This window comes from Apus apus, chromosome 6 (assembly GCF_020740795.1).
Source record: "Apus apus isolate bApuApu2 chromosome 6, bApuApu2.pri.cur, whole genome shotgun sequence".
NCBI classification, from domain to species: Eukaryota; Metazoa; Chordata; class Aves; order Apodiformes; family Apodidae; genus Apus; species Apus apus.
Genome location: NC_067287.1, coordinates 28,435,082 through 28,451,504, shown reverse-complemented (window position 1 = coordinate 28,451,504; position 16,423 = coordinate 28,435,082). Strand labels below are relative to the sequence as shown.

At 43.7% G+C, this 16,423-nt stretch overlaps 3 protein-coding genes across 9 annotated transcripts in view; 1 reads left to right on the top strand and 2 right to left on the bottom strand.

The window, feature by feature from the left end:
* Nucleotides 1–396: 396 nt before the first annotated feature.
* On the bottom strand, nucleotides 397–5,198 carry LOC127386515 (translation initiation factor IF-2-like). Of its 2 annotated transcripts, none has more exons than XM_051623677.1 (2): nucleotides 4,461–5,198; nucleotides 397–476 (listed from the first exon to the last, which is right to left on the bottom strand). In XM_051623677.1, exon 1 carries the CDS (start codon nucleotides 5,009–5,011, stop codon nucleotides 4,463–4,465), a length of 549 nt encoding a protein of 182 aa, XP_051479637.1. In that variant the 5' UTR covers nucleotides 5,012–5,198; the 3' UTR covers nucleotides 397–476; nucleotides 4,461–4,462. The 2 variants fall into 2 exon arrangements, with proteins under 2 accessions (XP_051479637.1, XP_051479638.1); XM_051623678.1 differs by lacking the exon at nucleotides 397–476 and adding an exon at nucleotides 3,617–3,634.
* LOC127386498 (peptidyl-prolyl cis-trans isomerase-like 3) overlaps nucleotides 682–16,423 on the bottom strand; it is a 33,774-nt gene continuing 18,032 nt past the window's right edge. Inside the window, exons 17-19 of one of the 5 annotated variants that reach the window (XR_007889908.1) lie at nucleotides 9,713–9,843; nucleotides 8,568–8,663; nucleotides 682–733 (exon numbers count right to left, since the gene is read on the bottom strand). Coding sequence is in view for 2 of the 5 variants with exons in the window: in XM_051623607.1 (XP_051479567.1) it covers nucleotides 8,621–8,663; nucleotides 9,713–9,843 (174 nt within the window). In the remaining 3 variants the exon portion in view is untranslated. Of the gene's footprint in view, nucleotides 734–6,443; nucleotides 8,664–9,712; nucleotides 9,844–16,423 lie in introns of those variants that run through there. The other 4 variants (XR_007889909.1, XR_007889910.1, XM_051623607.1 and 1 more) reach the window with 4 other exon arrangements.
* On the top strand, nucleotides 5,198–16,414 carry BZW1 (basic leucine zipper and W2 domains 1). 2 transcript variants are annotated; one of them, XM_051623665.1, is made up of 11 exons: nucleotides 5,198–5,266; nucleotides 7,387–7,563; nucleotides 11,250–11,344; nucleotides 11,586–11,651; nucleotides 11,927–12,062; nucleotides 12,635–12,744; nucleotides 12,864–13,034; nucleotides 13,344–13,490; nucleotides 13,814–13,952; nucleotides 14,845–14,967; nucleotides 15,212–16,414. In XM_051623665.1, exons 1-11 carry the CDS (start codon nucleotides 5,203–5,205, stop codon nucleotides 15,241–15,243), a joined length of 1,260 nt encoding a protein of 419 aa, XP_051479625.1. In that variant the 5' UTR covers nucleotides 5,198–5,202; the 3' UTR covers nucleotides 15,244–16,414. The 2 variants fall into 2 exon arrangements, with proteins under 2 accessions (XP_051479625.1, XP_051479627.1); XM_051623667.1 differs by lacking the exon at nucleotides 5,198–5,266 and having other exon boundaries at nucleotides 7,486–7,563; nucleotides 11,250–11,255.

Below are 16,423 nucleotides of genomic sequence, written 5' to 3'. Positions count from 1 at the left end.
CAAATGTGCCTCCTGGAATAGAGAGTTCTTTATATATATTTATAGTATATATATTTGTACAGCACCTAACATGAATGCTAATCAAGATGCTATTAAAGAACATACATTCTGGGCATAAATGTAATACAGTAATAATGTTTCTGATCCCCTCCGATACATCAAGTAAATTCTATGAAACAGCTTGTCAAATCTGAAATTGGAATATCAAATCCATTTAAAAGTGAGAATTGGATCTGGGCTAGAAGATTTTCTGCCAGTTACTCTGTGTCTAAATGAGTAAGAAAAATGGCTTGACATAAGCTTTGTCTAAAGCTGGTTTCTGAGTCTGGTTTTTCTAAGCTTGATTCATTAAGACAACAGCTCCTCTAAAACAGAGTCAATTTACCTTGGCAGAAGACTTTACAGCTCTTGGTAAATAATCTGATGAACAGGAAAGAATATATTGATTGGTATTCTCCCCTTTAAAAGCCATGTTTCTGTGGAACAAATAATTCTAGGATTAGGAATGAAATCTTAAAATGTTGAAGTCAATAGCAAAACTCTCTTTGATGTTGATGGGGTCCCGTTAGTCTGTTAGGGGATAGGGGATATGTGTGAGAGTAGGTATTGGGGTTGAGTAGTGCTGTGGAGAGCTTCTGTCTGGGGCCTGACCCAGTGCCCCTCTGTTCTCCAGGTGAAGGACTGGGGACTTCCTGGTTCTGGCTGTGTCTGCTTGCCTTTTCAGCAGCTGCCGCTGGAGAAAAAAGAAGAGGCATCCATCATGTGTGGAAAGAATTGCAAGGCAAAAGCAAGTGGAAGGAGGAGCAGGAAGAGGAAGAAAGGGAAAGAGAAAGGCACTCCTAGGAAGGGGGATTTCCCTGTGTTTGGGACTGCGGTCACCTGGAGCATCCCTGGCCATTTGGGGCTGTTTCCTGGGCCCCTGGAGCTACCATTTCCCCAGCTATTTCGTGCCAGGAATACTCAATAAAGTACTGTCTTAAATGGTGTGTTTCCCATCTAGCTCCTTTCCTGCCCAACTCTGCCCGGGCAGGGGCACATTCAGGAGCAGCTGTCATTCTGGGGATACCAGGGGTCATGTGCCTGTGTTAGGGGGAGCTTGCTGCCTCTGGCAGGAAACGCATGGGCATCTTGCAGGGGCAGGGGAGGGAGCAGCCAGTGATCATTCTGTGATTGATGCATGACCCTGGGATCAATCGATGATCCTAGATTTAATCAGTTATTCTGGAATTGATTAATTATCCTGGGATCGATGATACTGGGATAGATTTATTCTACTAGGATTGATTATTATGGCATAGATTTATCATCCTGGGATCTGAGTATTCTGAGATTGATTTATCATCCTTGGATCCCTTGATGATTCAGGGATTTAGGACTTTGGGGTTAGTGATTCTTGGATCCACAGATGATCCTGGGATTCATCAGTGATTCTAGGAATTATTTATAAACATGGGATCGATAATTCTGGGATCCTAGTATCCATGGATGTCTCCTGGGATCGATGATCCTGGGATCGATTGATGGGCCTAGTACTGATTATTATAGGATTGATTGATGACCCTGGAAGCCATCAGTGATTCTTGGATGGATTAATTATTCTGGAATTGATTTATGATACCAGAATACACTGATGATTCTAGGATCAGATGCTGATCCAGGAATCAGTGATTCTGGGATGCACTGATGAAACAGGAATCGATGATTCTGGAATGGACTCATGACCTTAGAACTGATGATTCTGGGAGAGACTGATATTCTAGGGATAGAAGATTCTGTAGATGATTTATGTTCCTGGGATCAATGATTCAGGCATCAATTTATGTTCCTCGGATCGATGACTCTGGGCTCTATTGAGATCCCTTTTATTGATGTTTTCTGGGCTCGATTGATATTCCTGGGATCGATTATTCAGGCATCCATTGAGGTTACTGGAATCAATGATTCAGGCATCGATTGAGATTCCTGAAATCAATGTTCTCTGGGTTCCATCGAGATTCCTGAGATAGATAATTCAGGCATCGATTCAGATTCCTGGGATCAAAGATTCTGGGCTCCATTTATGTTCCTGGGATCGATGATCTCTGGGCTCGATTGAGATTCCTGGGAAGATTCTGGGCTCCACTCAGATACCTTTGATCGATGATCTGCAGGCTCAACTGAGATTCCAGGGATCGATTACTCAGGCATCGATTAATGTTCCTGGGATCAATGATCTCTGAACTCGATTGAGATTCCTTTGATGGATTATTCTGGGCTCCATTGAGATTCCTGGGATCGAATATTCAGGCATTGATTGAAATTCCTGGGATCGATGATTATGGCCTCGATTGAGGTTCCTGACATCGATGTTCTCTGAGTTAGTTTGATATTCCTGGGATCTATTACTCAGGCAGCGATTAAGGTTCCTATGATCGATTATCTCTGGGCTCGATTGAGGTTCCTTCGATCGATTATTCTGGGCTCGATTGAGGTTAAGGGAATCGATGATTCAGGCATCAATTGAGATTCCTGACATCGATGTTATCTGAGTTCGATTGAGATTCCTCTCACCAGACTTCCTAATCGAGCCCACAGATCATCGATCCCCAGGAATCTCAATCGATGCTTGAATCATCGATGTCAGGAACCTCAATCGAGCCCAGAGAACATCAATCTCAGGAACATTAATCGATGCCTGAGTAATCTATCCCAGGAATCTCAATCGAGCCCAGAGATCATCGATCCCAGGAACATAAATGGAGCCCAGAATCTTTGATCCCAGGAATCTGAATCGATGCCTGAATTATCTATCTCAGGAATCTCGATGGAACCCAGAGAACATTGATTTCAGGAATCTCAATCGATGCCTGAATCATCGATTCCAGTAACCTCAATGGATGCCTGAATAATCGATCCCAGGAATATCAATCGATGCCCGAATCGTCGGTCCCATGAACCTCAATTGAGCTCAGAGAACATAGATCCCAGGAATATCAATCAATGCCTGAATAATCGATCCCAGGATCCTCAATCGAGCCCAGAGTAGTCGGTCCCAGGAACCTCAATGGAGCCCAGAGAACATCGATCACAGGAATCTCAATCAAGCCCAGTGATCATCGATCTCATGAATCACAATTGATGCTTGAATCATCGATCTGAGGAACCTCAATCGAGCTCAGAGAACATAGATCCCAGGAACCTCAATCGAGCCCAGAATCATCGATCCTAGGAACCTCAATCGAGCCCAGAGATCGATCCCAGGAACTTCAATCGAGCCCAGAGAACTTCGATGAAAGGAATCTGAGCTGAGCCCTAAAATCATCAATCCCAGGAACCTCAATCGAGCTCAGAGATCATCGAGCCCAGGAATCTCTATCCATGCCTGAATAATCGATCCCAGATAACATAATCCCCGGAATCTCGATGGAGCCCAGAATCATAGATCCCAGGAACATCAATGGAGCCCAGAATCATCGATCCCAGAAACCTCAGTCAAGCCCAGAGATCATCGATCCCACAAGTCCAAATCAAGCCCAGAGATCATTGATCACAGGAACATGAATGGATACCTGAATCATCGATTCCATGTAATTCAATCGAGCCCAGAGTACGTCGATACCAGGAATCTCAATCGATCCCAGGAACCTATGCATGCCTGAATTATTAATCACAGGAGCATTAGTTGATTCTAGAATCATTGAGCCCAGGAGCATCAAAACCAGAATCATACATCACAGGAACATCAATCACACTCAGACTTCTCAGTCCCAGAATCATCAAACTATTCCAGTATCATTAATTGATCACTGAACTATCGTTCTCAGGATCACCAATCAAGAGTAGAATCATCAAGATATATCCAGGATCATCAATCAGGCCCAGAATTATTGATCGCAGGAAGATTAATCCATTCCAGAATCATAAATCGAGCCCAGAATAATTTATCCTATGATCATCTATTAACCACAGAATCATCAAGCAATCTCAGAATAATTGATTGATCCCTGGATCATCAGGCCATCCCAGAAACACCAATCACAAGATCATAAATCAATCCTGGAATCACCAATCATTCCCAGGATTATACATCCCAGAATAATTGATCCTGGAATACATCTATCCCAGGATCATCAATCGATCCCAAGATCATTTGTAAAGTACAGAATCATCGATTGATCCCAGGATCATTCATCAGTCACATAATCGATCCCAGGATCACCAGCTCTGCTCCCTGGCCCATTCCATGGGTTGCAAACTATGCCGGGGAGCAGCCGTCCCCGGGGTGTCTGCTCCGGGCTCCACCGGGGCCGCCAGCACCGCAGTCCCTGCAGGACCCTCCGCGATCCCGAGGCGCTCTCCCGGGGAGGAAGCGTCGCGCTCCCACCGAGTGACACATCCACGCGGAATCGCCGGCGCGGGGGGTGGACCGGGCGGCTAACTGCGTGTGACTGTAAATCACGAGGGAGGGCGGACGTGCTCACTTTCACGGAGGGGGAAATCGGGAATCGCCGCCCGCGGGGAAGGGGGAGCGTCCTTGGCGGAGGTGCCGCTGGGTCAGCAGAGCAGACGGGACCAGGCGGCGGCCTCGGGGAAGCTCGGCCCCCTTCCCTGGCCCTTCTGCTGCCGTCCCGCCCAGCGGAGCGGGTTGGTCTGTGCCGGGCGGGGCGTCAGCGCGGCCCTCCCCTCTCGCGCTGGTTCCGCTCGGAGAGCTTTCGCTGCCGCCGCTGCCTCCCCCTGCTGCTCCTGCACCTCTTCGCTCCGGGCCGCTCGGGCGTTTTCTCTCTGCCTTAAAGTCGGTGAGGAAAGGGGCCGGTGGGGATGCCGTGCGCTGCTGGTTGCTGCGAGGCCCGACCGTAAAGAGCCGCGCCGCACTGGTTGGGGGGAAGACTCGCTCTCCATCTTCCCCCGCCCGGGCATCGGAGCGCGGCCGTAAGAAGCCGCCGCCTCCGCGCTGTGCGGCGGGGCTCGGGGCGCTGCCGCAGCGGGCTGTGTGCAGGGCTCCGCTGGGGGAGGCCCGGGGCGTGCGGGGCATCCGGGGTGGGGGCCGGCGCCTCCCCGCCAGGGCCCCTGTGCCGCCGGGAAAATGGAGGCCGGGGAAAATGGAGGCCGGGGAAAGCAAAGAAGGAGGAGCGGCGGGGTCAGGCGGCGCCGCAGCGCAGGGCGGGCGGGGAGCTGCCGCCAGCGCCCTGAGGTGCAATTCCGTTTCCTTGCAGGGTGTCTTTTATGAATAATCAAAAGCCGCAGAAGCCGACGCTATCAGGCCAGCGTTTTAAAACTAGAAAAAGAGGTAAGCTGGCTGCAGCACGCGTACTGCCGGGACCCGCTGTCGGTGCCGTCTGCGTGGCCTTTTGCAGGGAGCCCCCGGTACAAAGTCGGTGTCTTTCAATAAATAAAGCGACGGGTTTATGCGCTTTTCCTAAGTCCTTTCAAGGAGACCGTGCTAAATACAAAATCTGACCCAGGCTAACTGGGTGCTAGAATGTTCTCTGCACTAATATTTGGCAGTAAGAATTGTAGCTGAATTTACTATTATAATTTTAGCTTAAGAGATGGTCATTCTAGAACTGTACCGAGTGAGCTGAACCTGAAAGCAGAAGTATCTAGTACCCCTGAGATACAGAGGAGCTCCAGCACAGGCTTGTGGCAGGTTAATACATACATAAAAAGAACATCTATCCTTGTAGGAACTCGGCATTACCTGCTGGACAAAAGCTGTATTGTCCCCTTAATGCTATAAGGATACCTGATTTAAATTAAAAACAAAAACCACAACAAATTAGAAAAAACCTTTTACATCACCATCTCCCCAAATGAATAAAAAAACCCTGAAGTGTGGGTTGTGCAAGTGTTTATCTCTGTATGTACAAAGTTACTCCTAGAAGAGCTGGTGACTGAAGAGGTGTGATGAGTAATTTGGTATTTTACAGGTGTTTTCTTAAAGAGGAAGTGGGGATAGCTTTTACATTTTCTGTTTAATACTGTTGTATTATACGCTAGCAGTGTTCCAGCTTACACTAGCAATACTAAGGGAGGATGTTCTATATACTGAAATAGTAACTAAGTTGTACTTAAGTAAATATTGACTTACAGAACCTATTTTAAAGTACCTAGAGAAACAGTTGAAGTGAGAGAGTTGGATTTAGTCTGGCAGATGAATGCAAGCATTCTGGAGTTTTGTCTCTTTTTAAGCATTTAACCATAATTTGGCTTCCAAGTAACAGCAGTTACAATGAGTTTCATGGAACTGTCATGGAAAATAAACTATCCAGTATTTCCGGACTTCCAGCTGTCACCAACATGTTGATACTTGCATTAAATGTAAGGACAGTAATATGCCCCTTATGGAAAGGTTGCTACAAGACATTAACAAAACTGGCTAAGCTTTTACAGACAGTACTCAAAGTAAGATTTGTAGCTTTTCTGGAAGTTTTTGCCCCTTATGGTTTGCATAATTTAAGGACAAATTGAGATGAGTAAAGCTGGACACTTCTATTTAAAGTTTTCCATTAGTTATATGGGTGAATTTGTTGCATATTAACTAAACCCTACCCATAGTAAAAACAAGGCTATGATCAATTCATGCACCTTAAATGTGAAGAAGCATGTGTTCTGCTTTAACAACAGAGGATGCTAAGTAGATCTTGGCAATGGTAATTATAGTCCATTATTTTGGGGTTTTTTAAGACTAAGAAGTTAGCTCGGATTCCTGTGTTTCCCCCAGGCACCTGAAGAAAAGCAATTGCTTCAGATTCCATATTAAGCGTAGGAGATGGTCTTCATAGCCAGAAAGCAGGTTCTGTCAGTTGGCTCTAATGTGATAATGGTTCACAGATTTTCAGTCAGAATATTTTGTCCAAAATAGCAGTAGTCCCAGAGGACTGAAATGGAACACAAGTCAAATGTACAAAATTGTAGGGACTCAGTATTAAGAATTGCCTTCTGGTATGTAGCTGAGCCTCTTTTTGGAAGGAAAGAGTGGTCTAACATGTGAACAGGCGTGTTAGAATCATACTGAGAAGTCAGATAAGCTTTATTAGAGCCAGCTAATGATTATCACAAACAACTGTTCTTGGTGAAAGTACTGCTAGAATTCAGCCAGAGGTATCTAAGAAATGTTTTAGCTTTTGATAGTCATTCTCCCAGCCTTGACTTATAGGGGAGCTAAAGCAGCAAAACTTACTGTTGCTCTGTTGGCCATTTAAATTCTTTTTAGGCTATGCTGTTAAGTCATTGTCTGTGCTAGTTAACAGCAGTTGTCTTGGAAGGCTGGAAGGATCTCAGTTCTGTTTAACAGGCTTGCCAGTGCAGGTTTTGTTATGGGTTGTTTTTTAGTAAGATTTAAATTACAAACTTTAAAAACCAAACAGCTGTGTGTGACAACTTCATTTAAACACTTTGTCTTTACAGATGAAAAAGAGAGGTTTGACCCTACCCAGTTCCAGGACTGTATTATTCAAGGTTTAACCGAAACTGGCACTGACTTGGAGGCAGTAGCAAAGTTTCTTGATGCTTCTGGTGCAAAACTTGACTATCGCCGCTATGCAGAAACGCTTTTTGACATCCTGGTGGCTGGTGGAATGCTGGGTAAGTCCCTTTGATGAGGCTGCTGTCAGCCTTGGTTCACTTGACTCTGCAAAAGCTCAATTTTTTTTCAGTGTAAGAACTCTGTGAAAGAGTTGTGTGTGTGTGAAGAACAGAGTTTATCTGTGGTAAACTCTCTGACCATCTTAGTGACTAACAGCAATCAGGTTACTTAGAAATACTCTGTATACCCCACAGTACTTTTGTTTGAGTCAGTTTCCGTTCTTCAAAGTGTAGACTGTAGAAACTTGGCTTAAAAGGAAAAGATACTGGCTTGCTTTTTTTTCTAGGAGTGGATCTTGACTCTGTAGTCAAGTTCCCTTCTGCTGGTGTGAGATGGATGAATGGTTGTTGCAGGTGTGTGGTCAGTGGTTGCAATGCCAACAGAGTTGCCTGGACAGATTTTTACCCAGTCCTGTGCTTTGTGTAACCTGACCCTGTTATTTTGGAAAGTAATATTGTTTACAGAAGAATATGATGTGCTTAGGCTTGGAAATGCTATTACTGATCATTTGTTGTTAGCAATAGTGAGGCCATGGGCTCTAGCAGGTTTCAGGGAGTGAGAAATGAGAGGGTGGTCAAGTCAGCAAAAAACACAGGCTCTTCAAAGATCTACTCGATGGAATACCATGGATTAGGGCCCTGGAAGGTATGGATGTCCATGGTAGCTGGGCAACTTTCAAACACTACTTCCTCCAAGCTCAAGACCAGTGCATCCCTATGAGAAAGAAATGAAGTGGAGGAGGTAGGAGACTTAATGGATGAATACGGGTCTTCTGGAAAAAATTAAATGGAAGAAGGAAATTTACAGGATGTGGGAAACAGGACTGGCCACTTGGGAGGAATACAGGACTGTAGTCAGAGAATGCAGGGATGCAACGAGGAAAGCTAAGGCCCACCTGGAATTAAATCTGGCAAGGGGTATCAAGGACAACAAGAAGGGTTTCTTCAGTACATCAATTAAAAAAAAGGAAGATTAGGGAAAATATAAGCCTGCTTATGGGTACCTCTCGTGGCAGAAGACACAGAGAAGGCAGAGTTGTTGAATTCCTTCTTTGCTTCAGTCTTCATTGATGACTGAAGACCATCTTGAATCCCGGACCCTGGAGAAAAGAGATAAGGTCTGGAGAGAGGAAGTCTTTCCCTCAGTAGAGGAGGACCAGGTTAGAGGCCACTTAGCCAAACTGGACATCCATAATTCCATGGGCCCTGATGGGTTGCATCCATTCTCCTCCTCTACTCTGCCCTGGTGAGGCCACATCTGGAATACTGTGTCCAGCTCTGGGCTCCCCAGTTCAAGAGAGACAGGGAACTACTAGAGAGAGTCCAGTGAAGGGTGACAAAGATGACTGGGGGATTGGAGCATCTCTCTTATGAGGAAAGGCTGAGAGAGCTGGAACTCTTTAGCCTGGAGAAGGCTGAGGGGGGACCTTATTAATGCCTAAAAACATATATAGGGTGGGTTGCAGGGAGGATGGAGCCAGACTCTTTTTCAGTAGTTCCCAGTGACAGAACAAGGGCAATGGGCACAAGCTGGAACATAGGAAGCTCCATTTAAATGCAAGAAAAAACTTCTTTACTGTGAGGGTGATGGAGCACTGGAACAGGCTGCCCAGTGAGGTTGTGGAGTCTCCATCTCTGGAGATACTCAAGACCCACCTGGATGCAGTCCTGTGTAATGTGCTCTAGGGGATCCTGCTTTAGTGGGGGAGTTGGACTAGATGATCTCTAGAGGTCCCTTCCAACTCTGACAATTTTGTCAACTGAAGGAGTGAAATGTTATGACAAAGTATCTTGTGAACTCAAGTGCAGCCTGTGTGTGAAGAGAGCAAAAAGCATGAGAGATGCTCATTGATCAGATAAGAAGTAGATGAAGCTAAATGAGATTGATGAGTAGTTAAAAAAAAGTGGTACTTCTAGATTTAGACTTTACATTTCCTGGTTGACTGAGTACTATTTGGTGGGAATGGGTTTAGATGGCAGGCACCTCTGTAAAATACAGGCTGAAAAAAGGACCCTTTTGTTGTCCACCTAGAAATGTTCTGTCTCAGATTTCAGCATTTATGCAGTAGTTGAGGGGGAGGATTTACATGAGAAATTTGGCAGTTGCAGAGGATTTCCTATAATGTAAGAAAAATTGAATTCAAATTACCTAAATGCAAGGGGAAGGAGAGGAAATCCCTGGCTGTGGGCCAGAGTCAGGCTGGGTGGTAGTTCTGCAGTGGGGGTGGCAGGTTTTGGAGGCTGTGTCTCTTTTATGTTCAGGTAGGCTTCACACTGGTCCTGTAGAAATAACAGGTGAGTTGCTTAAACAAATGCTGAAAAGCAAGGCTTTCAAAATGGTTTAACTTGATTAAATGTGCCTTCTTCTCTCGAAGCTGCATAGTAAAAATGTTACATAGTTTGAAATTAACTGTGATGTTCCTTTTAGCAAGAGGCTCTTTTGCTGATGTTATGAGAGCAGGTAGTAAGAAAGTAAGTCAACTTGCCTGTCACGTGGAGCATTGCTGCTTGAAACTGTTAATGTAGAAAGTGTTATGGTCTGTGGTTTTACACTCAAGAGTCTTAAGGAGTGCATCCTGTCTTGTGAAGTGTTCTCCTAGCAATGAGACTGAGGGGGAAGGGGAAGAGGCTGCGTTAATGGTGATATAGGGGTTCTTTACTCAGCTCCCTCTCTGTGACAGCTAGCTGAGTAGACTAGCTTTGATCTTTAGTCAGACAAGGCCAAAATAAAAACTGGCATCTTGTTGCCTTTCCACCTTTGAATATTCTTACCATGAATGCTTATCTCCATCTTTAAGTCATGTTTCTGACTAATACATAACAAAAGATCTCCCTTATATGGATGCCATAGAAATTGGTGATGAGGTATTATGGCATTGGAGTTGGTGACTTAAATTCACCCTAGTTGGTGTAGCTGCCTGGATACCAGGGAAATGGATGTTAAGAATTTCTTCATCAAAAATGTTATTGGGCATTGGAACAGGCTGCCCAGGGCAGTGGTGGTGACCATCCCTGGAGGTATTTAAGACTCATATAGACATAGTACTTAGGGATATGGTTTAGTTAAGGACTTGTCAGGGTTAGGTTAACGGTTGGATTCAATAATCCTGAATGTCTTTGCAATCAAGTTAATTCTGTGATTCTGTGAAATGCCTGCATTAAACCGAAGAAGAATAGTGGAGAAGCATCATCAAATTAGCAGCTAAAAAGCTGAAGTGCCTTTTAAGACTGAAGTTTCAGGCTTGCATCTCTGGGACTCTGAATTTTGAAAATGCATTTCTACATGTTTTATTGCCTGTTGACTTAGTCTGTTGACTTAGTGACTTAGTCTGTTATTTAAAAGACACTTAACAAAGCAGCACTATTGCAACAGACACTAAAAAGACACTTGCTAGGATTAAGCAGTTTTATGACTTCTTTAAGGAAAGAGGAGCTCATATGGTCATGTTAACTTCTCCATATATTAAGGAGATACACTGCCTGTTAGAGTAGGGAGTCAGATTATGTAAATGTTTAAAGTTCCACTTTAGTAGTAGAGCACATGGAATTGTAGGAATGTCTTTAGTGATCCAGTCATTCAGTTTATCATGAAAGGACAACAGGTTGCATATTACTTGAAATTCTTACTGTAGACATTACTCAGTACTCCGGGGAGTAATACCACTAATGCTGACACCTTTCTTTAGCCCCAGGTGGTACCCTGGCAGATGACATGACACGCACAAACGTCTGTGTATTTGCAGCACAGGAAGACCTAGAAACCATGCAAGCATTTGCTCAGGTTAGTTCTGAAATGAGTACAATTGTACTTAAACTCTTTAAGTGGTCAAAAATGAAATGTTTATGGTGTTGAAAGTTAAGGTAAAAATAATGCGTGGCTTTAAGAAGCATACTGTAGAGGTAGACTAGCAGCTTCTTAAGCTAAAAATGCTTTAAAGGAGTTCAGACCAACTTTACTGAACTTGATTTTTTAAATGCTAATTAGTTCAGAGCAAAAATAATATTACACTTTCTCTTTTTAGGTTTTTAACAAGTTAATCAGGCGTTACAAGTACCTGGAGAAAGGCTTTGAAGATGAAGTAAAAAAGGTATGGAGTAAGTCCTTATCAGCTGACAAATAAACCTTCAAATTCTGCTAGTACAGAAGAGTTTTATCATACAATGGATTATTAAAATAGAACACTTAAGTCATTACCAGAACAGTTAGCTTGTATGCCTAGTGGAGAAGACTACCAGTGAACTAGTGCATCTGCCAGTTGAGTAGCTTGATTGAAACAAGTGTCTATCATGGAGGCAGTAGCCAAACTGTAGGGAGAGATGTAGTTTTATGGCAGCTCTTCTTACTTCTTAATTCCTCTTGCAGTTGCTGCTGTTTCTGAAAGGGTTCTCAGAGTCTGAGCGGAACAAACTGGCTATGTTGACGGGGATTCTGCTAGCCAACGGGACACTTAATGCATCGATTCTCAACAGCCTTTACAATGAGAACTTGGTTAAAGAAGGTAAGTGTTGCCCAGGTCTTCTTCAGGGAAGGATGGTGACAAGTAGGTGGAAATGGTGATGACAGTACCCTCCTGCAGCTTACTAGTTTCATCTGGTGATAGACTGACCACAGGATTAGAAAGATAAAAGTGCTGTCTCACAACGTGAAAGGTCTTGCTATGATTTGAGAAAAACAGTCTTTTCAGAAAGCTTGTTTGTCAGACTTCCCTGCATGGCACTGGGGGCTGCTGTCACTAGTGTTGCCCAGCAAGGACATATTTTGTGTTTTGCACATGGACCTTTCAGAATGCAGAAGGTGTGTCATGTCTTTAGGCTCCTTACTAAATTGCAGCAAGGAGAGTTGAGTTTAGTATGGGGAAGCCTTCATGATGCTGAGTGGTGAGAGAAGTCCAACATGGTGGAGGCTGCAGTATCCTCAGGCAGAGATGCTGCAGCCAGTGCTAGGGCTGCCTTGGAGCACAGCTGCTGCTGCTTTGAGCAGGCATCTGGTGAACTAGATGTCCTATACTCAGGCCTTCTGATTCTCTTTGTTTTGAACTTTAACAATATTATTGCTATTCCTGGTGCACAGGTGTTTCTGCAGCTTTTGCAGTGAAGCTGTTCAAATCATGGATAAATGAGAAAGATATTAATGCAGTGGCTGTCAGTCTTCGTAAAGTAAACATGGATAACAGGCTGATGGTGAGTACTGCTGAAATTACTGATTTACTGCTTAAGCCAGCTTAGTAAATAGCATGTACTGTGAAAATACTCAACATGCATTTCTTTTGTGAAAGAGTTGTTGTAAACTTCATTTTCAGGAACTCTTCCCAGCTAACAAACAAAGTGTTGAACATTTCTCCAAGTACTTCACTGAAGCAGGACTAAAAGAACTTTCTGAGTATGTTCGGAACCAGCAAACTATAGGAGCTCGGAAGGAGCTGCAGAAAGAACTTCAGGAACAGATGTCACGGGGAGATCCATTCAAGGATGTAAGTGTATGTCTGTAGACAAGGTGTAGGTGTTGAGTGTTGGGTTTTACTTCGTAGCAACTTCGCTCAAATTATCTGAAATACAATAGCATCTAATGCTAATCTGAAGATATATGCCTAATTATATACTGAACTCAAACACCTAGCTCTCATTAAGAATTAAAATAAGACCAGTAGTCTTATGTCCTGAATCCTGCTGTATGATTAAGAGGGTTGTTTGTGGCTCTTAAGGCTTCTAGGCTGCCTTTAGAACTGAAGTTTTAGTTCAGCTATGTGGCCTGTGTGCTGACTTTATATTCTAATTGGCAGATAATCTTGTATGTGAAGGAGGAGATGAAGAAAAACAACATCTCAGAACAGACTGTGGTAACCATCATCTGGTCAAGTGTAATGAGTACAGTGGAATGGAACAAAAAGGAGGAGCTGGTAGCAGAGCAAGCCATTAAGCACTTGAAGGTATTGTAAATTAAGTATGGACTCTTGAACCCGTTGGGTAGGGTTTGTGCTTTCCTCAGTCTCCAGCTCCTTTTTGACCAAATTAAAACCTACAAACCCTCTTAATACAGAGACAGTATTAGAAGGGAAATTTTCCCCCCTGTAACTTGTATTATAGTCCAGGTTACTGATGTGAAAGCAATGAGACTTCGGCAGAAGCACTGTGGGATGGGGCAGGGGTTGCAGATTTCTAAGCAGTGGCTGATGGAAACTGCATGAAACAGTCTAGTCAGGCAATAAATGTGACATGCTCTGTGTGTGCCAATTTTTCATTCCTGTTACAGCAATACAGTCCTCTACTTGCTGCCTTTACTACCCAAGGTCAGTCAGAGCTGACTCTTCTGTTGAAGATTCAGGAGTATTGTTATGATAACATTCACTTCATGAAAGCCTTCCAGAAAATAGTGGTGCTCTTCTATAAAGGTAACTTCTGTGAGGTTGTAGTTTGGAGGTGGGGAGCAGGGTGGCAGGAGAAGAAGATAAGGGATTGTTGGGTTTTTTTTAAGTTGTTCAGTTCTGGCAAGACCTGTAGGGAAGCACAGTGCTACATTGCACTTCATGAGCTGAAGAACTTTCTACCTTCTATTTGCAAAGATGGAGCAGTAAAATGAAAAGGTGGATGTGGCTGACCTTGGCAGGTGGGGAAATACTCCTCTAGCTGAGGATACTGCCTGTTAGATTTTAAGAGTTGTAGTAGCTAAATTTAGATTTAAGGCTATTTGACCCCTTTAAGTGAGGTAAAGATACATGGAAGTGTATTCCTCTTGGTTCTCTGTAAACATTGACTGTGAGCAGCCAGACATAGAAACCACCAAGGTATTCTAGGGTTCTGTAGGTTCTCTAAACAGTTGTTAAAAGGTGATGCTGAAAACCATGCTGTGCACCAGTGGAAACACCACAGGAATGTAAGGAAATGTCTTGTTAAACTGAAAACTATATTGTATCTGTAAAATTAAAAAAAACACCAACTTAAAACCAAAACCCAAGTACACCACTTCCTGTGGTGTACTTTAGGCTCTAAGGTCTTTAAAAGGGTTTATTGTTCTTAGCCGTTGACTGGTTTTCCTTAAGAGTGTGTCATCTCAAATAGCTGTGAAACATTCCAGGCTCAGGAAATCCACTGCAGCCAATCTGAAATGCACAGTGCTCAGAATTCTAAAATAGGAGGCACTTCTAGTGCATGTGTATCCAGCCATGCCCAGGAAAGGAGTATGGATTGTGACACTTCCAGGGGAGGAAGCAAAGGCTGCCATTCAGGTTCTTAGCTGGTAGTCAGTGGTTTGTTGTGTTAATACTGTTCTTGCACACCTTACAGCTGAAGTTCTGAGTGAGGAACCCATCCTGAAGTGGTATAAAGATGCACATCTTGCAAAAGGAAAGAGTGTTTTTCTGGAGCAAATGAAAAAGTTTGTTGAATGGCTCAAGAATGCTGAAGAAGGTAACCAGCAGCTTAGCTCAAGAGTTGAGCTTGTTCATTTTGGGAACCTCAGTGCAATAATGCTTGGTTGTGGGGGGGAGGTGTTAATTGCCCCTCTGAGACTAGGAGTGCCCCATGGTGCTGGCTAGAAAAGCTTGCTAGTGCAATCCAGGTGTATCTAATAGCAGCTACTACATGGGATGCAAGGTGGGGGCTGTGGGAGAGTGACTGCTGGCAGCCTGTTAAGGATGTCTCTCTGTTTCAGAGTCGGAGTCTGAAGCCGAAGAGGGTGACTGACCTGTGAACCTCTGTCCTCAGTAAAGCAAACAGGAGCTGTAGATGAGTGTCATGTCTTGTGTGTCCTGATTCTTGCATCCTACCTCCCTGTATCAAGCATGATATAAGGGCTCTCATGGCAATTTCTTTTAATTGTTTTCTATAGTTACTGAAATACTGGGTTTAGTTTTTAAAAACACATTTTAAGTAGCTTACAGGAGCTGTTATAGATTTTACTCTTAACCTGCATTTGTCCTTTCAGTTATATTCTACCTCCTGTATTTTCTACTGTAATAATGTAATTTAAGGCCTTCCACAATGAAATCCATTTTACCCTTTGAGTTTTCTATCTCTAGTTGAGTAGACATGATACGGTGAATGACATTTATGGCAGTTCTGTTTGCAAATTAAACTGTAAAAAGCCTATAAAGTGAAGAGGCTGTGGCTTGTTTGGTAACTTGGTGTCACTTCAATCCGTACCGCTTGCTCTAAATATCCCCATTCACAGGTGGTTGTCCATCTCCCCAAGGACTCCTTCATCTCATTACTGTACTTCCAGCATAAAGCAATCCTTTATTCCAAGTACTGGGTGAGATGGCTGCCCTGCTTCTGTGAGCTCAGCATCCTGCTGTAGAGAGACCATTCTCGTGAAGAGTGACCATGGTGAGAGTGTTAAGAATGACATCTCTGCACCTGCTGGCTGTCACAGCCAGGGGCTGCCAGGCAGCTGGGCACCAGTTTTGGGAGTCTCCTGGAAGAGAGAATGGTTCATATCCAGCTGCCCAGCAGCTGTGTACATTCCTGGCAGCAGGGCAGGAGGCTGCTGGCATATGCTGCTCAGTACTTGTGACTGACAGAAGGTAAGGCAGACATAACTATCCTCTCACACTGAAGTTTAGAGATTATTTTATGCTGGCACATGGCAGGTTAAACCAAAGTTTATCTGCTCCCCAAAACCTTGAATTCTTAATTGAAATTTGAAGGACAGCTCATAATTCAAGAAAGATTTGGTGGAAGAGTGGTCTGGACTGTTGTAAGCTAACAATGAGCATTAACTGAAATACTGGTAACCAGAGTACACTTAATTAATTAAAAAAAATAAATAGATTATCATAATGCAATCTTTTCAATACTACAGTAATCTTTCTTTGTAACTTTTTTTTTTTTTAAACAAATAAAGGCCATTCTTGCACTTACTGGC

Bases quoted from the DNA above. Each gene is read 5' to 3' on its own strand.
- LOC127386515 (XM_051623677.1), bottom strand. From the start codon at position 5,011: ATGCCCCGCACGCCCCGGGCCTCCCCCAGCGGAGCCCTGCACACAGCC.
- BZW1 (XM_051623665.1), top strand. From the start codon at position 5,203: ATGAATAATCAAAAGCCGCAGAAGCCGACGCTATCAGGCCAGCGTTTT. The intron at 7,564-11,249 runs GTAAGTCCCTTT...ACCTTTCTTTAG, and splicing joins GGTGGCTGGTGGAATGCTGG to CCCCAGGTGGTACCCTGGCA. The intron at 13,035-13,343 runs GTAAGTGTATGT...TCTAATTGGCAG, and splicing joins GGGGAGATCCATTCAAGGAT to ATAATCTTGTATGTGAAGGA.